Source organism: Stenella coeruleoalba (genome assembly GCF_951394435.1).
Source record: "Stenella coeruleoalba genome assembly, chromosome: 12".
In the NCBI taxonomy this organism is placed as follows: Eukaryota; Metazoa; Chordata; class Mammalia; order Artiodactyla; family Delphinidae; genus Stenella; species Stenella coeruleoalba.
In genome coordinates this window covers 65146159-65171110 of record NC_137158.1, presented here as the reverse complement: position 1 = coordinate 65171110, position 24952 = coordinate 65146159, and the positions used below count along the sequence as shown (strand labels likewise).

General features: G+C 41.4%; 1 protein-coding gene across 1 annotated transcript in view; it reads right to left on the bottom strand.

The window, feature by feature from the left end:
- Nucleotides 1-24952, bottom strand: part of ARFGEF3 (ARFGEF family member 3) — a 184255-nt gene that overhangs the window by 24241 nt on the left and 135062 nt on the right. The window contains exons 21-26 of the mRNA XM_079938734.1: nt 23471-23616; nt 21694-21873; nt 17281-17425; nt 15028-15150; nt 10343-10446; nt 8493-8637 (exon numbers count right to left, since the gene is read on the bottom strand). Coding sequence (XP_079794860.1) covers nt 8493-8637; nt 10343-10446; nt 15028-15150; nt 17281-17425; nt 21694-21873; nt 23471-23616 — 843 coding nt within the window. The remainder of the gene's footprint in view (nt 1-8492; nt 8638-10342; nt 10447-15027; nt 15151-17280; nt 17426-21693; nt 21874-23470; nt 23617-24952) is intronic.

The following is a 24952-nucleotide window of genomic DNA, read 5'->3' as shown; positions in this document are numbered from 1 at the left end:
TGGAAGTTGATGATAGCAAAGTAATCTTTAATCCTTTTGTAAAAAATTATAAATATATATAACAAAAATTGCCATTTTTACATGTGTAATTCAGTAGTATTAATTACACATATGACGTTGTGCAACCATCATTACTATTAATTTCCAAGACTTTTTCATTACCTCAAAGAGAAACTATAACCAGTAAGCAACAACTCTGCATTCTCCGTATCACTCCAGCACCTGCTAACCTGTGTCTGGCTTATTTCACTTAGCATAATGTTTTCAAGGTACATCCATGTTGTAGCATGTATCATAACTTCATTCCTTTTTATGGATGAATTATATTCCATTGTATGTATATACCACAGCTTGTTTATTGAGGTACAAAAGTATCTAGAGTAGAATATGCAAAATAGCTCACTCTATATCTTATTTTAATACTTCTAATTTTCCAGCAAAAGAAAACTGTATGAGAAGATGCAATGTTGAAATACTCCCATTAAAAAAAACCTACTTCCCCAATTTTGACTATCCCCATTAATAGGAGCCAAAACCAAAGTCATACACAATAAACATAAGAAAACCAGGTGACAAGAAATTCTCATGAACCTCAAAATATAAGTGGGGGTGGACAAGCTAATTAATAGGATATGCAGGGGAAAGAAAATCATGTTATACACTACTGTAAGGGGAGCAACCAATAAAATCCAAGTGGAAAACTCTACGTGACAAAGAACCTCACTTCTTCAACAAATAAATTGCAAAGACGTAAAAGAGAGATGGAGAGGAAAATCTATAGACTGACAAGGACTTAAGAGATGGAGCAGCCACACATGTAGTGTAGATCTTACATGAACCTTGAAAATTAACTGATATGTGTAAGAAAACTGGCAAATGGGCTATAAGTTAAAAATAGCTGAAGCCACCTTGGACGTGAATCCGGGCCTGTCAGGCCCAGGTGGAGTCCCTGGCACGCTGGGCAGTGCGGGCAGTGCAAATGGCCTGGCTCTGACTCTGAGAACACCAGGCTGCCCTGTGCACCTGAGGCCACTGCCCTGCCCCTCCTGCAGCCCTGGGTCCCCATTGCCATGCACCAGCCAGGCAGTTCCAGGGATTTGGATGTCCGTGTTTTTGGGTGACCGTTACTTCACCTGCCGCATGCTTGCGGGATCTTGGTTCCCAGGCCAGAGGTCAGGCCTGAGCTCCTGTGGTGGGAGCTCCGAGTCCAAACTGCTGGACTAACAGAGAACCTCAGACCCCAGGGAGTATCAATTGGAGTAAGGCCTCACAGAGGTCCTCATCTCAGCACCAAGACCCAGCTCTATCCAACTGCCTGCAAACTCCAGTGCTGGATGTCTCAGGCCAAACAACCAATAAGACAGGAACACAGAAGCACCCATCAAAAAACAAACTTAAACGACAAAAAAATTGTTACAGATGAAGAAGTAAGGTAAAAACCTACCACACCAAATAAATGAAGATGAAATAGGCAACCTACCTGAAAAAGAATTCAGAGTAATGATAGTAAAGATGATCCAAAATCTCAGAAACAGATGGAGAAAATATAAGAAACATTTAACAAGGATCTAGAAGAACTAAAGAGCAAACAAACAGTGGTGAACAACACAATTACTGAAATTAAAAATACTCTAGAAGGAATCACTAACAGAATAACTGAGGCAGAAGAACAGATAAGTGAGCTGGAAGATAAAATGGTGGAAATAAGTGCCAGGGAGCAGAATAAAGAAAAAAGAATGAAGAGAATTGAGGACAGGCTCAGAGACCTCTGGGACAACATTAAATGCACCAACGTTCAAATTATAGGGGTCCCAGAAGAAAAGGAGAAAAAGAAAGGGTCTGAGAAAATATTTGAAGAGATTATAGTTGAAAACTTCCCTCACATAGGAAAGGAAATAGTCAGTCAAGTCCAGGAAGCACAGAGAGGCCCATACAGGATAAACACAAAGAGAAACATGCCAAGACACATATTAATCAAACTATCAAGAATTAAATACAAAGAAAACTATTAAAAGCAGCAAGGGAAAAGCAACAAATAACATACAAGGGAATCTCCATAAGGTTAACAGCTGATCTTTCAGCAGAAACTCTGCAAGCCAGAGGGAGTGACAGGACATATTTAAAGTGATGAAAGGGAAAAAACTACAACCAAGATTACTCTACCCAGCAAGGATCTCATTCAGATTCAATGAGAAATTAAAACCTTTACAGATAAGCAAAAGTTAAGAGAATTCAGCACCACCAAACCACCTTTACAACAAATGCTAGAGGAACTTCTCTGGGCAGGAAACACAAGAGAAGGAAAAGACCTACAATAACAAACCCAAAACAATTAAGGAAATGGTAATAGGAACATACATATCAATAATTACCTTAAATGTAAATGGAATAAATGCTCCAACCAAAAGACACAGACTGGCTGAATGGATACAAAAACAAGACCCATACATATGCTGTCTCCAAGAGACCCACTTCAGACCTAGGGACACATACAGACTGAAAGTGAAGGGATGGAAAAAGAGAGTCCATGCAAATGGAAATCAAAAGAAAGCTGGAGGGACTTCCCTAGTGGTGCAGTGGTTAAGAATCCGCCTGCCAGTGCAGGGGACACGGGTTCAATCCCTGGTCTGGGAAGATCCCACATGCCGTGCAGCAACTAAGCCCATGCACCACAACTACTGAGCCTGCATTCTAGAGCCCGAGAACCACAACTACTGAACCACATGCCACAACTACTGAAGCCCGTGCGCCTAGAGCCCATGCTCTGCGACAAGAGAAGCCACCTCAATGAGAAGCCCAAGCACCGCAATGAAGAGCAGCCCCCGCTCGCCGCAACTAGAGAAAGCCAGCGCACAGCAACAAAGACCCAACTGAGCCAAAAACAAATAAATAAAAAGTAAATAAATTAAAAAAAAAAGAAACCTTGAGTAGCAATTCTTGTATCACACAAAATAGACTTTAAATAAAGACTATTACAAGAGACAAGGACACTACATAATGATCAAGGGATCAATCCAAGAAGAAGATATTAGAATTGTAAATATTTATGCACCCAAAATAGGAGCACCTCAATACATAAGGCAAATGCTAACAGCCATAAAAGGGGAAATCGAAAGTAACACAATCACAGTAGGGGACGTTAACACCCCACTTTCACCAATGGACAGATCATCCAAAATAAATAAAGAAACAAAAGCTTTAAATGACACATTAAACAAAATGGACTTAATTGATATTTATAGGACATTCCATCCAAAAACAACAGAATACACTTTCTTCTCAAGTGCTCATGGAACATTCTCCAGGATAGACCATATTTTGGGTTACAGATCAAGCCTCGGTACATTTAAGAAAATTGAAATCGTATCAAGTATCTTTTCCAACCATAACACTATGAGACTAGATATCAAATACACGAAAAAATCTGTAAAATATACAAACACATGGAGGCTAAACAATACCACTACTAAATAACCAGAGATCACTGAAGAACTCAAAGAGGTAATCAAAAAATACCTAGAAACAAATGACAATGAAAATACGATGACCCAAAACCTATGGGATGGAGCAAAAGCAGTTCTAAGAGGGAAGTTTATAGCAATACAATCCTACCTCAAGAAACAAGAAAAATCTCAAACAACCTAACTTTACACCTAAAGCAATTAGAGAAAGAACAAAAAAACCCCCAAAGTCAGCAGAAGGAAAAAAGTCCTAAAGATCATATCAGAAATAAATGAAAAATAAATGAAGGAAACAATAGCAAAGATCAATAAAACTAAAAGCTGGTTCTTTGAGAAGATAAACAAAATTGATAAACCATTAGCCAGACTCATCAAGAAAAAAAGGGAGAAGACTCAGATCAACAGAATTAGAAATGAAAAAGGAGTGGTAACAACTGAACTGCAGAAATACAAAGAAAGGATCATGAGAAATTACTACAAGCAACTATATGCCAATAAAATGGACAACCCGGAAGAAATGGACAAATTCTTAGAAAAGCACAACTTTCCAAGACTGAACCAGGAAGAAATAGAAAATATAAACCAATCACAAGCACTGAAATTGAAAGTGTGATTAAAAATCTTCCAACAGGGCTTCCCTGGTGGCGCAGTGGTTGATAGTCAGCCTGCTGATGCAGGGGACACGGGTTCATGCCCCGGTCCGGGAAGATCCCACATGCCACGGAGCGGCTGGGCCCGTGAGCCATGGTCACTGAGCCTGCGTGTCCGGAGCCTGTGCTCCGCAACGGGAGAGGCCACAACAGTGAGAGGCCCGTGTACCACAAAAAAAAAAAAAAAAATCTTCCAACAAACAAAAGTCCAGGACCAGATGGCTTCACAGGTGAATTCTATCAAACATTTAGAGAAGAGCTAACACCTATCCTTCTCAAACTCTTCCAAAATATAGCAGAGGGAGGAACACTTCCAAACTCATTCTATGAGGGCACCATCACCCTGATATCAAAACCAGACAAAGATGTCACACACAAAAATACTACAGGCTGATATATCTGGTGAACACTGATGCAAAAATCCTGAACAAAATACTAGCAAACAGAATCCAACAGCACATTAAAAGGATCATACACCATGATCAAGTGGGATTTATCCCAGGGATGCAAGGATTCTTCCATATATGTAAATCAATCAATGTGATAAACCATATTAACAAATTGAAGAATAAAAACTATATGATCATCTCAAGAGATGCAAAAAAGCGTTTGACAAAATTCAACACCCATTTATGATTAAAAACTCTCCAGAAAGTAGACATAGAGGGAAGCTACGTCAACATATTAAAGGCCATATATGACAAACCCACATCCAACATCATTCTCAATGGTGAAAAACTGAAACCATTTCCTCTAAGATCAGTAACAAGACAAAGCTGCCCACTCTCACCACTATTCAACATAGTTTTGGAAGTTTTAGCCACAGCAATCAGAGAAGAGAAGGAAATAAAAGGAATCCAAATCGGAAAAGAAGTAAAACTGTCACTGTTTGCAGATGACATGATACTATACATAGAGAATCCTAAAGATGCTACCAGAAAACTACTAGAGCTAATCAATGAATCTGGTAGAGTAGCAGGAACCAAAATTAATGCACAGAAATCTCTTGCATTCCTATATACTAATGACGAAAAATCTGAAAGAGAAATTAAGGAAACACTCCCATTTACCACCGCAACAAAAAGAATAAAAAACCTAGGTATAAACCTACCTACTGAGACAAAAGACCTGTATGCAGAAAACTATAAGATACTGATGAAAGAAATTAAAGATGATACCAACAGATGGAGAGATATACCATGTTCTTGGATTGGAAGAATCAACATTGTGAAAATGACTATACTACCCAAAGCAATCTACAGATTCAATGCAATCCCTATCAAACTACCACTGGCATTTTTCACAGAACTAGAACAAAAAATTTCAGAATTTGTATGGAAACACAAAAGACCCCAAATAGCCAAAGCAGTCTTGAGAACGAAAAATGGAGCTGGAGGAATAAGGCTCCAGGACTTCAGACTATACAACAAAGCTACAGTAATCAAGACAGTATGGTACTGGCACAAAAACAGAAATATGGATCAATGGAACAGCATAGATAGCCCAAAGATAAACCCATGCACATATGGTCACCTTACCTTTGATAAGGGAGGCAAGAGTATACAATGGAGAAAAGGCACCCTCTTTAATAAGTGGTGTTGGGAAAACTGGACAGCTACATGTAAAAGAATGAAATTAGAACACTTCCTAACATCATACACAAAAATACACTCAAAATGGATTAAAGACCTAAATGTAAGGACAGACACTATCAAACTCTTAGAGGAAAACATAGGCAGAACACTCTATGACATAAATCACAGCAGGATCCTTTCTGATCCACCTCCTAGAGAAATGGAAATAAAAACAAAAATAAACAAATGGGACCTAATGAAACTTAAAAGTTTTTGCACAGCAAAGGAAACTATAAACAAGAGGAAAAGACAGCCCTCAGAGTGGGAGAAAATATTTGTAAACAAAGCAACTGACAAAGCATTAATCTCCAAAATATACAAGCAGCTCATGAAGCTCAATATTAAAAAAACAGACAACCCAATCCAAAAATGGGCAAACGACCTAAATAGACATTTCTCCAAAGAAGATATACAGACTACCAACAAACACATGAAAGGATGCTCAACATCACTAATAGAGAAATGCAAATCAAAATTACAATGAGCTATCACCTCACACCTGTCACAGTGGCCATTATCAAAAAATCTACAAACAATAAACGCTGGAGAGGGTATGAAGAAAAGGGAACCCTCTTGCACTGTTGGTGGGAATGTAAATTGATACAGCCACTATGGAAAACAGTATGGAGGGCTCCTTAAAAAACTGAAAATATAACTCATATGACACAGCATACCACTATTGGGCACATACCCTGAAAACCATAATTCAAAAAGAGTCACGTACCACAATGTTCATTGCAGCACTATTTACAATAGCCAGAATATGAAAGCAACCTAAGTGTCCACTGAGAGACGAATGGATAAAGAAGATGTGGCACATATATACAATGGAATATTACTCAGCCATAAAAAGAAATGAAACTGAGTTATTTGTAGTGAGGTGGATGAACCTAGAGACTGTCATACAGAGTGAAGTAATTCAGAAAGAGAAAAACAAATACCGTATGCTAACACATATATATGGAATCTAAAAAAAAAAAAAATGTTCTGAAGAACCTAGGAGCAGGATAGGAATAAAGACACAGATGTAGAGAATGGACTTGAGGACATGGGGAGGGGGAAGGGTAAGCTGGGATAAAGTGAGAGAGTATCACTGACATACATACACTACCAAATGTAAAATAGATAGCTAGTGGCAGGCAGCTGCCCAGCACAGGGAGATCAGCTCAGTGCTTTGCAACCACCTCGAGGGGTGGGATAGGGAGGGTGGGAGGGAGATGCAAGAGGGAGAGGATGTGGTGATATACATATGCATATAGCAGATTCACTTTGTTATACAGCAGAAACTAACACAACACTGTAAAGCAATTATACTCCAATAAAGATGTTAAAAAAAAAAAGTTGAAGCTGCATGATGGGTACATGAAGGTTCATTATACCATTCTGTCTAGTTTTATATGTGTTTGAAATTTCCATAGGAGAATGGAAAAGCAATTATTTGCCTTTGGAAAGCAGAGGAATAATATCTAAGTATATCAATGATGAGAAGTAATTTTTAATACTAACTTAAAGCTCTTACTTTTATTCTTTTCTCTGATCTAGCTGTGTTTCATATATAACTTTAAGGCCCTCAATGAATTTATACTGTGGGAAACCTTAGGTGGGCTGCCTAGAAAAAAATGGATTAACGATTCGCACAGATGGGCAGGGAATGCTCACTGTTACATATACAAACTGTTTGCAACTGTTTTAAAGACTGTACTATAGATAAGCAACATTAGCTTCTGCTTTTAACCGTCTGGGTTGGAGGTTTAAGATGCTATGTAAAAATTCCTATATAATCATTAAAAATGAAACCTCTATTAGGCAACATCTAGCCAATTTCCAATATTTAATTGTTCTGTACAGTAGATATTTATTCTTTCCTATATTTTTTTCCTGAAAACTGATCTGAATTTGTAAGGTTTTACTGTTTGTAATCCCAGTGGAAAACTGGAAAATTTCTAGATATCCCCATAAGTGAATTTGTGTCTTGAAAAATAAAACAGACGAATAATGAAAAACAAACAAAAGAGCAAATTAAAAAATCTTCCCCAGAAAGTCCTTTTGCAAGGGTTTGAAACACCTATGCTCAGATATTAGACTTCTTTAAGGATATCATTTCCAGTTTTAGGTCTAGAAACAGGACAGGGTCATCTGAATTAGAACACAGCAAATGTGAACATGAGTGAACCAATCTGAAAATTATCCAAAGTTACTAGATCGAAGTCGAATTCACAGGAAATTACACAGGAACTAATTTGAAACATATTTTTTAAATTTATTCTTTTAATGAGCCTTCAGCTTCACCAGTCACAAACAGATTGTCTCTTCAGTAATGACTTAATTTCCCCAGTCTCTAATCAGATAGTCCTACAGGAAGTAATTATACAATGATTGTGTTTCCTAGAAGGTATTAAAGACAATTACCAGCCAATTTAAGTATCAATGCACCAAATGCAACCACAGTCCAATTTGCTAAATTCAAAAGAATTCAGAGTTAAAAACTATATTTAGTGGAATCTGCAAATCTACACTGGTTTTAGATGGAGGTATCCATCTAAAAAGGATTGGTTTGGAGACACTGATGTAAAACGTTGTCGGAGAGTCCATGGAAACTTTAGGTAGGCTTGTTCTGTTAGAATTATAAATAATAACGACATAAACGGATGACCATTCATGATCTGTAAACTACTGAATTCATGGCTTAGGCTTTTGGGAATACAAACATAGCAAATAACCTGGTTAGGCCCAATCAATTAACTTACCAGTGTCATCATCAAAGTCAGACAAGACTGACTCAATTCCATCCTCACTGCTTGCTGACTGCTCCTGAAGTCTTCGGGGCAAGCTAGCGAGTCGCCCACTAAGGAATATTGGCTTCAAGGGCATTTTGTAGATTTTAGCCAACAACTAAATTAAAAATACCAAATTGCAATTATAAATTGGAAAAAGCTGCACTCTATTAAATGACAACAAAACTATATACCGGAAGAGAAGGTGGAGAGAAAACCAGAAAAGCTCCCACTGTAGCAGTTTTAAATTTGGCAGTCCACAAGAGGCATTTATCCCATGAAGCAGCTGAAACAGCATTCAGTGGCAACAAAAAGGTAGAGGAAAAGATTCTGTGGGTACCTTTTCAGCATCTTAATTGCATACGAGTTTTATAGACTTTTATAAACCTGTGAAGGGACCCATAAACATGTGAAGAATTTTTGCCTAAGAGAAAGTGTTCTATAGGGATCACTGGGAAGAGAGTCTGTAGGCAAATGAGATACCAGACTCTGATTTCCCTTCCCCTGACTCAATATCAAGGAAATGGGGGTGGGGGGAGGGCACATGGGGGATGGAGGAATCCGAGGGCAGGGTGGGTGCGATGAAGGCATGAGAAGCAGAATTAATAGGCTCCTCGGGCTCTTTACTCCACTCTCACTGCTACAGCCCAGACCGCCGGAATCTGTTACTGGGACAGACTCCCAAGGAGCCTTGTACCTTCACGAATTAGAATTGTGCCTGCTGTGGCCCCACTGTTTCAGAAATTAGGGAAACAGCTGGGAGTGAGACAGACAGAAATCCTGCCCTGTGCATCTTACAGACATACTCCTTTCACAAATAATAAATAAAATTTGACAGAAACGTTATAGGAAAAATTAGGCAGTCCTACAACGAGCGACCTAGGTGTGTGGGGAATGCTGGCAGGGAGTTGGTAGATACCTAAGCCCTGGTCTCTCTGAGGAGATGATGTTTCAGATGAGATCTGGACGATAAGGCGTGTCATACAGAGATCTGAGGAGAGAAAATTCCAGGCAGAGGGAACAGCAACAGCCCTGAGCAGTAACAAGTAGGGTGTGTCTGAGGGACAGAAAGGGAGTGTGGCGAGCACAGTGAGTGAGGGGCAAGGAGCTGAGGGGGGAAAGGGAGCGGAATCAGGTCATGTGGGCCTTGTGGAAGCAGCTGGAGGAGGAAATCAGGGCTGTGCATCCTTTCTAAAGCCCTGGGGCTTAATGCTATTGATGTTATCACCAAGGGAGAGTGAGGAACAGACAGACAAGAGGACGCCAGGGACACAACCTTAGAAGACAGGAGAAGAGCTACGGAGAGGGGGTGTCACCGAAGCCTAGGGAGAAAGGGCTTTGAGAAGGGAGCATCATCTTGTCCCATGGGCGTGTGACACGGTAACGACAGAGAGTCGCTGGACTTAGCATAAGGAAGGTCACTGTTCACACTGATAAATGATGTTTCACTGGATTTTTTTTTACTAGATCTTGACTGCATACTTTTTAAAATGTCTCTTTTCACTGTGTGCAGCCCACTGTCCATGTTTTCGTACCATCGGAAGGATTTCGATATCTGACACAGATATAGAGATTATGGTAGTTCACGTATCGGAGTATGAATGAGAAGTTTCAGAGATCTCAAAACCCAATTGTGTGTTTTAGTACATTTTCATTACTTTCTTTCTCTCCTTTGTAGAAGCGGGGGGGACAAAACTTTATACTCCAAAACTAAGCCCCAATCTCCTCAGAGACAGCAGAAAGTACTTCGCTTAGGCATCCACAAAATACCTCCATGCGTGTTTTGTAAGCATCTTCTGAGGTGGGTTTCAGGGCCTGCGTACCTGAGAACAGCGCCTGAGGTAATCCAGGGCAGGGAGGCACAGGTCTGGGGACGTGGCTCCGGATCCTGGGACACAGTCTCCGATTTCTTTACAGTCCACCTCCCCTGGGGGCAGCAGGAGAGACAGAGACAAATATTGTTTATCCCCTTATAACAGAAGACCTACTTAGTCATACAGCATGCGTTCCCCAAATGTCTACTAACGTAGAAAAGAAAGGAAAAATTACTCCAAATTGTACAACCCTTTCAGTCAAATTTCCCCCTACATGTGTACATGTTAAACACATTTGGGATCACACTGTACATCTTACCTTGTTGAAATTATTCTGTTCCGTAACTCCCCTTTTCACTAAACAATGACCACTTTTTCCATATCCTGCAACAGTACTTTCAGTGGCTGGATGGTGGTTTTTTGTACCTGGACACACGGCAATTTTTCTAATTAACTTCCCTGGGCCCTGCTGTTGATGGTGTGACTCTGAAGCTTTGATGACAGGATGATCCTGGAGACCAGCCATGTGCTGGGCAGAAAGGAAGCACTAGGCCTCTCTCTGTTTGGAAAAGGACCTCCTTTGTTGCCAGTGTTCAGCACTAACCAGGGATGATAAAGGAAGACTCTGGGAAGATCTGAGACATCTAGGGTGGGGATGGAGACTACTAAACTGAACTGAAATGACTTCTATTTTGTGTGTATATATCTAGAAATTTAACAGATCTGTAGGGGGCATCTAGACAGCCTACAGGCACACAGTAGTTGGAAATTATCATCTTTCTTCTCATGTACGAATCTACTTCTATACTTTTAATACAATTATTCCACAGTACTGTAATTGTTTCCGTCTACAATTGTAGCAACTGGCACCCTTCCCTGTGGGTAAACAGACATAATTACTAGGTATTCGTTAAAATTTAGCAGACAAAGAGGCATGTTTCTCCTTAAGAAAGAACAGATAACCATTTGTATATTTTAGATCAGGGACTGGTGAACTTTTTTTTATACAGGGCCAGAGAGTAAATATTTTAGGCTTTGCAGGTCACACTCTCTTTGTTGTAACTTCTCAACTCTGTCACTATAGCACAAAAACAGCCACAGACAAATGACCAGGGCTGTGTTCCAATAAAACTTGATTTCTAAAAACTCTGAGTGGGTGGGATTGGCCTGTGGGCCACAGTTTGCCAACCCCTAGTTTAGATTAACACACCTTACAGTATAAAAACACAGAGCAGTTCAAATTCATGTCGACATAACCAAGTGGGAATAAAAAATAAATCCATTTCCTATCCTGTTGATCACAGTGTTCCAAGTTTTTTACGGAGGCTGCTGTGTCACACATCAAAGTCTGTGCACGGGGCGGCCCCTGGAGGCGGGCAGGACACAGCCAGCGTGGCTGTACTGGGGCCGCGGATGTGCCCACTGACCCCAAGCCACAGACAAGTAACTCCACCTTATAATTCACAGAAAAAAAATGGCATCTTTCTGTTTTAAATATCCTCAGGTGTGCACTGATAATTCTGCATCTCCATTTTCAGGCCCCAGCTCCCTCGCTGAGATAAGATCTCAAACTTCTAACATTTCTACCGTGAAAATTTCTAACATCTCCACTTGAATATTTCATAGAAACTCAACATGTCCCAGTGCCCAAAATAGAATTCATTATTGTTCCTCTCCTCCACTCCTTTTGGATATCCTAATTCTGGGAAACGTCAGTCCTGGCAAGGAACTTGGGGAGTCAACCTCAGCTCCACCCTCCCTTACACCCCACGTCAGAGCGGTCCAAGCCCTCTGGACCCCATCTCTACAATATCCTGACCTCCATCCTCTCTGTTCTCTCCCAAACTCCTGCACACTGGTCTCTGCCTGCAGCCTCTTGTCCTTAACCCACAGGGACACGTGCCTGCCAGTTGTTTCTAATGTCACATGTGATACACCACTCGGTGGCTTCAGAACCGTCCCTGCACATTCTCGATTTCCTGGTGTGGCATTCAGGGCCCTTTAGAGCCTGGCCCCTTCCTCTGTTTCCATCTCATCACCTAGGATCCCTCCTTTGTGGTACCTCCAACGTACCCTACTTTTAGAAAAGTAAACCTACAGCAGCTCACGCCGCAAAATTCAATTGTCACTTTCCCTTTGAAGTCTGCGTGGCCCTACTACCAAGCACCCCGTCTCAGCTGCTTGTTCATTTCAGCTTAAATAGCTTTTTTTTTTTTCCTAGCCTCTATGAAAATATTCATCTTCCTGAACTGTGACTATTGATTTGTGTCTGTTTCCCAGAAGAGGCTGTGAGCCTCTCACAGGCAGGAAGCATGTTATATTCATCTGTGTATCCCCACAGTATGTACGGGTCACCATGCCCCCGTAGCAGGTCCTCAACTGTTCACCAAACAATAGAATACCAATAATAATGGTTCTTAAATAAAATATAGGGTTGTGGAATAATGGAAAATACATATGTTGGTCTCTGCCTCTGGCTCCTGGCACAGAGCTCCTAAAACCCTAATTTCCTACATGATAAGACTACTAGGCTTCTTTTGTTCTAATATTTGATCTTCAACTCTAGTTCCTGATACAGAGCTCCTAAATCCCTTGGAATTTCCTGAGTGATAGAGTCTTTTGTTCTAGTGAGGCGAAGAGCTTGGTAAGCTCCTGGACGGGGGCTGGTCACCAGAAAAACCATAGGAAGAAGAGGGGGGTTGGTAATTGAGTTAATGATTGATCATGGCCACATGGTGAAGCCGCCATAAGAAATCCCCAGAGTATGGCGTTCAGAGAGCTTCTGGGTTGATGAACACATCTACATGCTGGGAGGAGGGTGTACCCCAACTCCATGAGGGCAGGAGCTCCTGAGCTTGGGACCCTCCTGGACCTCAACTTATATAACCTCTTGATCGGGCTGTTATCTGTATCCTTTAGCGTATCTATTACTATATAATACGCTGATAAATGAGTTCTGTGAGCTGTTCTAACGAATCACTGAATCCAAAGGATGGGGGGTCACGGGAACCTCTGATTTGTAGCCAAGTTAAACAGAAGTTGTGGGTAACTTGGGGACCTTCTACTTGTAATTGTCATTTGAAATGGCAGGGGGCAGTCTCATAGGACCGAGCCCTTCACCTGTGGGGTCTGCTGGTCTAACTCTGGTTGGGGTCAGAATTGATTTAACAATAGGACACCCAGCTGGCATCACAGAGAACTGCTTGGTGTGGGAACAAAGCCCACACATCTGGTGTCAGAACTCTTGTGAGTGAAGTAGTAGTTGAGAGAGTAAAGGAGAAATACAGGAGGAAAGTTTTTTCTAAACAAGGACTGGATTTTTTACTATCTAAGACAGAGATTCATTACTTTAAGGTATTCTTATGATTAAGATACTAAACTGTTTGGCTTCTATTTAGTGTAGAGCAGAGTTTAAAAAGAATAAAATCTTCCTCTGTCTTTCAAAAGAAACCTTCCGGGCTTCCCTGGTGGCGCAGTGGTTGAGAGTCCGCCTGCCGATGCAGGGGACGCAGGTTCGTGCCCCGGTCCGGGAGGATCCCACATGCCGCGGAGCGGCTGGGCCCGTGAGCCATGGCCGCTGAGCCTGCGCATCTGGAGCCTGTGCTCCGCAGCGGGTGAGGCCACAACAGTGAGAGGCCCGCGTACTGAAAAAAAAAAAAAAGAAACCTTCCTCTGAAGCCCATTATGTAAAGTGGGTAAGTGAGGGGCTTTCATGGTTGCCCCTCAGCTCAGCCCTCTATTTCCCAGGGTATACAGAAGCATAGAATGGGTGTATGTAAGAACAGAATGTAACAAGGATGGTCTGTGGATCAGACCTGTGGCCTCCAGCCTCTGTCTTGAAACTTGCATTTTACTCCTGCTCCAAAATAAGGGGAACATGAATGAAGTCACCTAGCTTCTCTGTGTCCTATTTTCTTTTACAAAGAAACTGTCAGTTATTTTACAAGAATACAAAAGAATATTATGAACCTTATATTTTCTTTTTTTAAAAGAAGGCTACAGGTCTCAGAGCACACCAGGGTGAAAATCTCAAAACGTAAAGACTTAAGTTCCTTTTAAACTTTGGGTTTAACTAACTGCTACTCCCTTCCATTTCACCCCAGATAAACACGTGTTATACAAACATCTGATCCAGCAGGTTATGCTGTAGAGCAAGACTCTACTGTGTTAAAGTATTTCTAAACTAAGCATAAAATCAGCTAGGTAGTTCCTAAAACACACAAAGTCTCAAAGAAGGGTGACTTCTACACCTTCAAAATACGTTTTGTAATCAGTAAGGTCTGGGGGAAGGCATTCTTAATTTTTGCTTAAGAGCTGGGAACTCAAACTCTAATTAGGCTAATAGACTAATTAATAGACTTCTAATTATATGACACTGAGGACAGTAGTTTCCTGTATGAGGGTAATTATTGAACACAATATTGACTATTTTAAGATTCAAAAAGAAGTTGGAGTAAAATAATATATGAAGACATGCTTCATTATAAAATTATTCCATGAACACAATGAAAAGTATCAACCCTGGACAGAATCCAAGCTGCGTTTACAGTAAGCTTTGTGCTTCTGAGCGCACAGCATAGCGCCATCTGCTTCTATACCAGGATGCTGGCTTGCTTGCTGCAGCCAGTTCACACAGAGCCATCCAGGAGAGGGTCCCCAGCTGTCAGGAGGCAGGAAAGGAGGGCTCCACTTACCCAGTCCTTTGACAAACTTCATAAGGCACATGATGTAACTAGTGGCCGCATTAGCAAAGACCTGGATGTTGTCGGTATTGAGAAAAGCTTCAAATACATCAAACACCGGAGCCTGGCCTTTTCCTGAGGGAGGAAGATTTATAGAGTTTTAAGAAAGTTAAGTCTCTATCCTTCAGGTTGCCCATACTCCCAGCACCTTCCACAGAGCCTTAAAAAAGGTCTGTTGGAGAAAAGCCTGAGCCTTTTGACTGGATAACTGGCTTGGCTCCCATGCTGTCCTTCTCAGCTTTGCCTGCAGAGGGAACTGTAGGAAGGCTATGAAGAGAGCTCAGTAGAGGGACGAGGGCAAAGCCGGCTGAACACAGGGCTGAGGCAATGGGTAGGTCTACATAGGGCAATTAAATATGTGGTCTTTTGGAATTCTCCTCCACACATAATTATAGGGAAGGGAAGGTTTAGATAAACCCCTGATGGCATATACTAATTTATTCATACCTAAGCCGAAAAGAGTTAACATAGAAGGCTTAAGGCTGCTATCCTTAGAAAGGCCTGCTTGCACAATGGGCCCTTGGCCGGAGTCTGGGAAGCCGGCTCTCAGAATATTCCCAAGCAACAGTTAACTGGATGGTTCACTGTGACTGGATGGTTGGTGCAAACAATGTGGTTTAATCTGAACCCCTGCTTTTTTTCAGGGAGTATGGATTTTGGAATATGCTAGGCAGAGGGTACCTAAGTGACCAGCCCTTTGCTGGGTCTCTAGTGGGCTTCCCTGGGCAGAAAGACCTACACACTGCCCTATGGTCATACATGTTGCTGCATTTTCCCTGTTGGAGGAAGAGTGTGCTCTGTGGGACCCCCTCATGGGATGGTGAGAAGCCTGTGCAGGGATTCTGTGTTTTCCCCTTATGATCTGGCTTGTCCTTACTATCGTGGCTGTTAGCCATGTAATAAATCTGAGCTATGTAATAATTCTTGGCATAACTACAGGCTGAGTCCCATGAGTCCTTCTGATGGGTCTCTAAGTGCAGGGGTAGTCTTGGGGACCCCTGACACAACACCTCTTGTCACTGGGCCTGCTGTATGGCTGCCCATCTATTTCCAGCCAGACCTGATCTCCCTAATTCGAACTCCCTGTTATTTGGATACTTTTTGCTTCTTCCTAGCAAGTGGATAACATTTTTCTTTTGGCTTTACGAAAGAACTCAACACAGATACGTATAAGTGAAACAACAGAAGTCTCTCGGCCTTTTGTCCAATCTGTCACTGAGAGCTGGGCCTGATAACGCTCAGGGTTCTTGGTCTGCTGGCAGAACTCAGAACTTGTATTCCTGATACACCAGCTCATTTCCTGCTGCTAAAACAGCTGAATGCCAGTCTTCCTATTATCCAACTTCTTTTTTTTTTTTTTAATTTATTTATTTTTGGCTGTGTTGGGTCTCCGTTGCTGCACGGGGGTTTTCTCCAGTTGTGGCGAGCAGGGGCTACTCTTCGCTGAGGTGTGCAGGCTTCTCATTGTGGTGGCTTCTCTTGTGGAGCAGGGACTCTAGGTGTGCAGGCTTCAGTAGTTGTGGCGCACAGGCTTAGTTGCTCCACGGCATGTGGGATCTTCCTGGACCAGGGCTCGAACCTGTGTCCCCTGCCTTGGCAGGCAGATTAACCACTGCACCACCAGGGAAGCCCTATCCGAATTCTTTTGATAGCATGAAGCTTGGCATAAAGAACTAATGCTCCACAGCCAGAATCATCCACACGTTCTTCCCATTATCACTACTCCTATTCAACATAGTACCGGAAGTCCTAGCTGGAGCAATCAGGCAAGAGTAGGAATAAAATACATCCAAATTGGAAAGGAAGAAGTGACATTGCCTCTTTTTGACGATGACGTGATCGTGTATACAGAAAGTCTTAAAGATTCCACCAAAAAGATTCCACTCAAAAACCTTAGAGCTAGGGCCTCCCTGGTGGTGCAGTGGTTGAGAGTCCGCCTGCCGATGCAGGGGACACGGGTTCGTGCCCTGGTCCGGGAAGATCCCACATGCCGCGGAGCGGCTGGGCCCGTGAGCCATGGCCGCTGAGCCTGCGCGTCCGGAGCCTGTGCTCCGCAACGGGAGAGGCCACAACAGTAAGAGGCCCGCGTACCGCAAAAAAAAAAAAAACAAAAAAAACAAAAACAACAAAACCTTAGAGCTATAATAATTATGGTTTAGAACTAATAAACAAGTTTCAGGATACGAAATCAACGCACAGTCTTACCCATGGAGTAGTCACCGACCAGGTACTCCTTCACCTCAGACTTGTCCCCACTGTGCACTGTTTCCAGGGCACTGAACAAGGGCCTCCAGCCCGACTGGATCTGGGTGGAACACACTTCAACCAGCTCACCGATGGATGTGACGACCTGCAGAGGCAAAGGAGGTGGCATTTAACGCCTTTTCCTTCTAAGAAGCAGGCGAATTTCTGGGAAGAATGATGTGCTTCTCTGCTCCCTATTTCTGGGTTAAATTTAGTGAAGGATAAAAATCAGAACCTAGAAAAACTCACTGAAAAGTCTTCTAAATAAGCAGCCGTATCACATTAATATGCATTTTACTAATGACTAGTGTTGCTAAAACTTTTCACAAGCCATTTGTAAATATTTTGGTGTTTCTGAAGTTAGGTTTTTGTCTTCTCATTATTGTCTTTTTTATTGAGTTATTAAGAGTTCTTTGTGCATTCTAAGTGTAAGCCCTTCCTGAGATATATGATTTGCAAATTTTTTTTCACAGCTTTAGGCTTCTCTTTTTATTTTTTTTTTTATTTTTTTTATTTATTTATTTTTTTTTTGCGATACGCGGGCCTCTCACCGTTGTGGCCTCTCCCGTTGCGGAGCGCAGGCTCAGCGGCCATGGCTCACGGGCCCACCCGCTCCGCGGCATGTGGGATCTTCCCGGACCAGGGCACGAACGCGTGTCCCCTGCAACGGCAGGCGGACTCTCAACCACTGCGCCACCAGGGAAGCCCCTCTTTTTATTTTTATATGGTGTCTTTTGAAGAGCAAAAGTTTTAAATTTTGATGAAGTCCAAATCATCAATTTTTTTCTTTTTATGGATTCTGTTGGTGTCATTTCTAAAGAATCTTTGCATAACCCAAGGCCTCAAAGATGGTGTCCTATGTTTTCTTGTAGAAACATTTATAGTTTTTGCTCTTATTTAAGCCTATGACCCATTTTGAGTTATTTTTTGTGCATGGTAAGAGGAAGGGTGTAAGTTCATTTTCATTGTATATGTTCAAGCACCATTTGCTAAAAGTAATATCCTGTCTCTCTACTGAACTGCAATGACATCTTTGTCAAAAATTGACCATACATGTGAGAATTTATTTCTATACTTTCTATTCAGTTCCACTGATCTATATAGGTCTACCCTTACACCAATACCACACTGGATTGATGACTGAAGTTTTAAAATCGGGTAGTGTAAATTCTCCAAATTCGTTGTTCTTTTTCAAATGTGTTTTCTCTATTCTAGATCCTTTGAACTTGCATATAAATCTGAGAATCATCTTCCCAATCTCTTCAAAAAGTCTGCTGATATTTTGATAGGAATTGCACTGGATCTATGCATCAACTTGTGGAAATCTGCCATTTAAGAAATACTGTCTTTCAAGCCATGAACGTAGCATATCTCATAATTTATTGGAATATTCTTTATTTTTTTCTCAGCAATGTATTGTAGCTTTCAGTGTACAGGTATTTCACATCTTTTACTAAATTTATTCCTAAATATTTTGTTTTCAATGCTCTTGTGAATGGAATTGTTCTCTTAATTTCAATTTTTGATAGCTTACATCTTGAATATAGGAATTCAATTGATTTTAATACATTGTTTTTGTATCCGGCAACCTTGCTAAACTCACTATTTTTTTTTTTTAATTTATTTTTTTGGCTGCGCCGCATGGCATGTGGGATCCTAGGTCCCCGGCCAGGGATTGAACCTGCACCCTCTGCATTGGAAGCGTGGAGTCTTAACCACTGGACTGCCAGGGAAGTCCCAAAACTCACTATTTATTCTAGTAACTTTTAAAATAAATTCCTTAGGATTTTCTACATATAAGACCATGTTGTCTATGAACTAAGACAGTTTTACTTTTCAAAATCGGATGCCTTTAATTTTTTGGTACAGTGAGTAAAAGTCATAATGTTGAATAGAACTGGTAAAGATGGAAATCTTTGCCTTGCTCCTAATTATTGGGAAAAAGCATTCAGTCCTTGACCACTGTGTAGTGTTTGATGTAAGATTCTCAAATACTCCCTTTATCCAATTAGGGAACTCCCTTCTATTCCTCATTTCTTGAAAGTTTTTTATTTAAAATGAGTGATGGATTTTGTAAAATGTTTTCTCTGTGTCTGTTAAGATAACCATAGGGTTTCAATCCTTTATTCTACTAATGAGATATATGACATTAATTGAATTTTGAGCTGTTAAACCAATCTTACACTGATTCTTCTGCCATCTCAAATCTTGTTGGTAAGCCCATCTAGTGGATTTTTCATTTGTTATTGTCCTTTTCAACTCTAGAATTTGCATTCTTTCAGTTTCCATTTCTCTACTTAGATTCCCTATTTTTGAGTCATTGTCATCATATTTTCCTTTAATTCTTTGAACCTATTTATGATAGCTGCTTAAAGTCTCTGTCCCCTAATCCAACATCCCAAGCCAGAGCCAGGACCCAGTGAACAGAACCCTCTTCCCACCATGTGCACCAGATTTCTTTAGCTAAATACTTTGTAATTTCTACTGTGATGGCATCATTGGTAGAGGTCACCAGCTCTTCTAGATCCTGTGTCTGCTTGTCTTCCCGCCTCCAAATCTGCATTTTGGATATATATAATCCTGGTTTTAGCTTAATCCAACATCTGGTCTCACTCTAAGTCAGTTTCTATTTATTGTTTTTCCCCCAAGTATACATCACTCTTTCTTATTTCTTTGCATATCTCTTTTTTTTTTTTTTTTTTTTTTTGCTGAACATTGGACATTTTAGATAATATATTGTAGCAATGCTGGATTTATTTTTGAGTTTTTATTTATTTATTTATTTGACTAAGTTGCTTGGACTTACACTGTAGAATCTGTCTCTACTCTTCCCATGGCATGAGGCACCAATAATGTCTCTACTCAATTTCTTTATTTTTATTTTTCAGCCTGACTTCCTAGTGCTGTCCCCGTGTCTGCATAGGTTAGTTGTCACTTGATGAAGTAGGCAGAGATTCTGCTTAAATACCTTGAGCCTTTAAGGCTTCCACCCTCGGCCAACCAATGTGTGTGTGCAGGCTGGGGAGAATATACAAAGTTCAGCCAGTTCCTAAGTCTCTCTGGTCTTTTACTTTCTGATGGGATCTGTACGGTCTATCCTATATATGCCCACATTTCAGTCAGCTAGAGATGGATGCATGACGGACTTACCTAGTCCTTCTATGAAATCTCTGGCTTCCAGAGTCCCACGTTACATTTCTTACTGGTTCACCACTGCAGCCTTAGGCTAGCAAAGTTGTAGTATTATTCTATTGCTCACTTCCTAATGAATTCACCACTTTTAGTTGACAGACCAATGGTCTTTTTTCCTCTTCTTCAAACCAAGTCTGTCTCTTAGTGCAGAAAAGCTGATTTTCCCAGTCAGCCCCACACTGGTCAAATTACTATTCTTGCCAACAGCTTGTAAGGGATGACTTCCATCTTCAGCAAGAAGGTCACAGACTCCCACTGTTCTTAAGCAAAGTTCTGGCAGGAACTATTTTTCACCATAAATGCTACTCAATTTGTTGTCTGCCCTTTTGGTCAATCGCAAGAGCCCTGAAATGGCTGCTTTTGACAATTTTTTTTCTTTTCATATACTTGATTTTTGTGGAGAGGATTCACTAACTTCTTCATGCCACCACAGCCAAAATTCCTCCTGTAGTAAATCTTTCTGAACACTGTTCAGAACTTAATAAGCATAGTTACTTTAAAGTCAGTCTCTGATAACTCCAATATCTGGATTCCTGGTGGGGAGTTAGGGACAGTGCGTGTGTCTATTTTTATTATTTTATTTCTGTATTCATGACATTCTATTTCCTAATGAGCCAATTATTTTAGATTGAATGCAGACATTCAGCTTCACCCAATGGCCAATTCCCTCATGGCCAATCCAGTCTCAGAGCCCTGCTTACTTCTTTGGGCTTCCCATTGTTACTTAGTTTGGGGCATCTTAGTATTCCTTACTTTCTTGCCAGTGTGTACATGATGTTTAAAATAAAATTTTTAACCCCTGTTTAACATTTTTAGTAGATTTCAGAGACAGAGAATCTGTCTGTGTTCCTAGCCCACCATCATGCTAGATAAATATGAAGTCTCTAGCTAGTTTCTTTACCATCTGTCTCTCCGCAGAGAATATGATAGTGGTTAAGGGTATAGGCTAGGTATGAGAGTATAGACTATTACAGCTAGATTGCATGGTTCAAATCCCAGTTCCACCAATCACTAATCATGAATCCTTAGCTAAATTGCTTAACCTCTTCTTGTCACAGATTCCATATAGGCTTATTGGAAAGATTTAGTATGCAGCACTCACAGAACAGTCCTGCCAGTGCACTCAACAAGAGCCAGCAGGCTATGGCAAGGACGGCAGCACTGCTACCGTGACACACTGACCTGGTCTTGGACATCCTCGTCACACAACTCCAGCTGCATGATACGCTCAAAAGGTCGGAAGAGTGCTTCATTAAAGTGAAAATGAGGTGGCTCATTCCAGTCGGTGAGAACCTCCGTCAGTATATCATGGATGAAGGAAACTGCCTTCTGAGACACATGTCTTTCCTTATGGCAGGCAGCCTGCAAAATTCAGAGAGTCAAACACCCTCAGGACTTCAAGCAACTAAGAATCTGGTTTCTGAAGGTCTTCCTAACACACCTTATCGTAGGGAGGTGGAAGCAGCAATTCTGCTAAAGTAAAAGATTTCAAGGGATAAGTATCAATGAACAGCACACTGAACTGCATTTTAAATAATTTAACCAACTGATCAGACACATCTCCAATTTCACTTTGAAGTTTCTGGAAAAATAAGAGTTTCTAATAATTTCTTCTTCTTTTTTCCTGTAACGTGACTGTTTTCTTGGGTGGTATAGAACATGCTGACTAAAGACACTGGAACCTAGTCTGGAAACCACCCATGGTCTCATTGTTAGCCATGCCCCAAACATACGAAGATCAGATGCGACATCTGTCCCTCAGGGATGTGGGATGATTGCACCAATACAGCTTTAATTGGCTCACATCTTTGTATCCGTGTCCTTTAGCGGTCCTCTCCCACACTGACCCTGGGCTTGGATGTGTGACTTGCTTTGAATAATGGAACAATAGCAAATATTATGTAAGTAGAGAATTGAAAAGCAATTCTGATTTGGGGTTTGCCCTCTTGCTTTCCTTTGGAATCCTAAGAATGCCATGTGACTGAGCCAGGGCTAGTCTGCTGGAGAAGGAGAGACCACACAGAGAGGACCATCATCTGCCCAGGCTTACCAGTCATGAACCAGCTGGCCCCAGTCTTTGCAGAGGCTGACCACAAGTGAACACATAAGGCCAGCTGAGATTAGCCAAGCCTGGCCCAGACTAGAAGAGCTGCACAGCTCAGCTCGAATTTCTGACCCAGAGAATCATGAGCTAAATAAACAGTTACTGTTTGAAGTCACTAGGTTTTGGGGGTGGTTTATTATAGCATAATACGAAACTGATATATTGTTTCTCCATAACTATTTTTTACCCCCTTACTAGAATGTTCTCAGGTTAGTAAATTTACTTCCAAAAAATACTTTATTTTATGACATAGCTCTACCAAGTAAGTGCTAAAGGACTATTTGGAATAGTTACCACTGTGAAACAGGGCAACAATTTCCCCATCGACTTAGAAGTAGCCAGTCATCATGTATCGAGATGCTTACATGGAGTTACCATATAATTTATCATATGGACTGCTTTCTTTTGGAGAGTCAAAGGGGTCCTAGTTAATTTTGTTGGGAAAACCAGGATTTATGGTTCCCCTACTTAGAAGGCACTGCCTAGAATATGTTCAGCTATTAGAAAAGAGAGCCTGGCAGGAACAAAAGACATTGTTATATTCATGTATAAAAATGAAACTCCAGACTTAGGTTGATAGCAGACCATGAAGTATAAGAAAACGGCAGTGTGAGGTGTCTAGGTGAGTCACATAGTTTTAAAGATAGAGGGTCAGAGTGATACCAGGGCAGCGCTGCCCTTTGCGGCAATTCTTTAGGTGCCATAAGGTATAATCAGAGAACAATGATGCTTACGACCAGGTGATGGGAACCTTACTGCTGTGGCCACAGTGCCCTTTGTCCCATGCTGACTGGAGAGCCCTGTGCTGGCTCTGCTGCAGGAGGCCCCTGGGCTGCCCACTTTCCAGGTGCTCACCTCCACCAGGTGTGGCGCCACAAGACTCCAGCAGCGCATCACGTGGAACAGGGGCCTCGATTTGCTCTGCACGATCCTCAGCATGGCGTCCCCGAGGCGGAACAGGTGGAGGGCACTTTTTCGGTCTTGGGTGGATTTCACTTCTCCTACAGGAAGGTAAGACCATGAAAGCCATCAATCCAAAACTCAGAAATAGTTTGACCTGTTCAAACATGGAGAGAGGACGAAAATCAAAGAGCCATACTCAGATCAGTGGGATTATTCGGTATGAATTTGCCAACACAGGACAGGAGCCTGGATTCAAGAAAGAACAGGTGATTCACTTAACAAAGCCAGGGCCCACCTCTCCTGTTCACTGTAGCATCCCTGACATTTACACTTGTCAGGCAAACAATGCTTGTTGATAAGGAGGAATGATGTCGTGGTTAAGTAGAAGGGCCAGGGAATCGGCTGCCTAGGCCCAAATCCTGGCTCCATCACGTAGTAGTTGGGTTATGATGGACCAGAAGTTTACCTCTCTAATCCACAGTTTCTCATTGTAAAAGTGGGGATAATAGCACCTACTTCTTAAAGTTACTTCAAGGATGAAATGTGATAATGCTCATAAAGTACTTAGCACAGGGCCTGGCACAGACTGCTTGCCCCACACACTTAGTTATACTGTTACTGTTGTTATCGTCCCCATCCTTTACAGCCACCATCCACTTGGTCAATGCTTAATGGTACCTCTGAAGCCCTTGCCAAGCAGGTCAGGCCCCTTTGCACCCAATAACATGCGATCTAACCTCTGTCTTGCTTCCGTACAATCCTTGCCTACTCGGATCTCTCGCTACTTCTCTGCCACTGTCACCTTAGTCTCCTCCACTCTCTTTCTGCCCATGTGTTCCTGCTTCTCCCATACACCTACAAAATACTGATCACGATCAGCCTCTTCCAACCAGAACGTGCCTTTCTAGGTCGCCTTACCGTATCAAATAAACTTCAAGATGACAGTACCAACAATCACTGACATTTACTGATTGTCTACTCTGCATCAGACATTGTGTTGGCTCTTGTGTCTTTAATCACTCTTATTTTTATTGAAGTATAGTCGATATACAATGTGTTAATTTCTTCTGTACAGCAAAGGGATTGAGTTATACACATATACACATTCTTTTTTATATTCTTCTCCATTATGGATTATCATAGGCTATTGAATATAGTTCCCTGTGCTATACGGTAGTACTTTGCTCTTTATCCATCCTGTATATAATAGTTTGCATCTGCTAATCCCAAACTCCCACTCCATCCCTCTCCCACCCCTCACCTTGGCAACCACAAGTCTGTTCTCTATGTCTGTAATCACTTTAATTTTACAAGCAACCCTTAAGAAGTAAATGTAACTACTGCCATGTACAGATTAGAAAACTGAAGATCAGAAAGGTGAACCAACTTGCCTAAAATGACGCAGCTGGTAAGTAGTGACGGCAGCATTTTAAC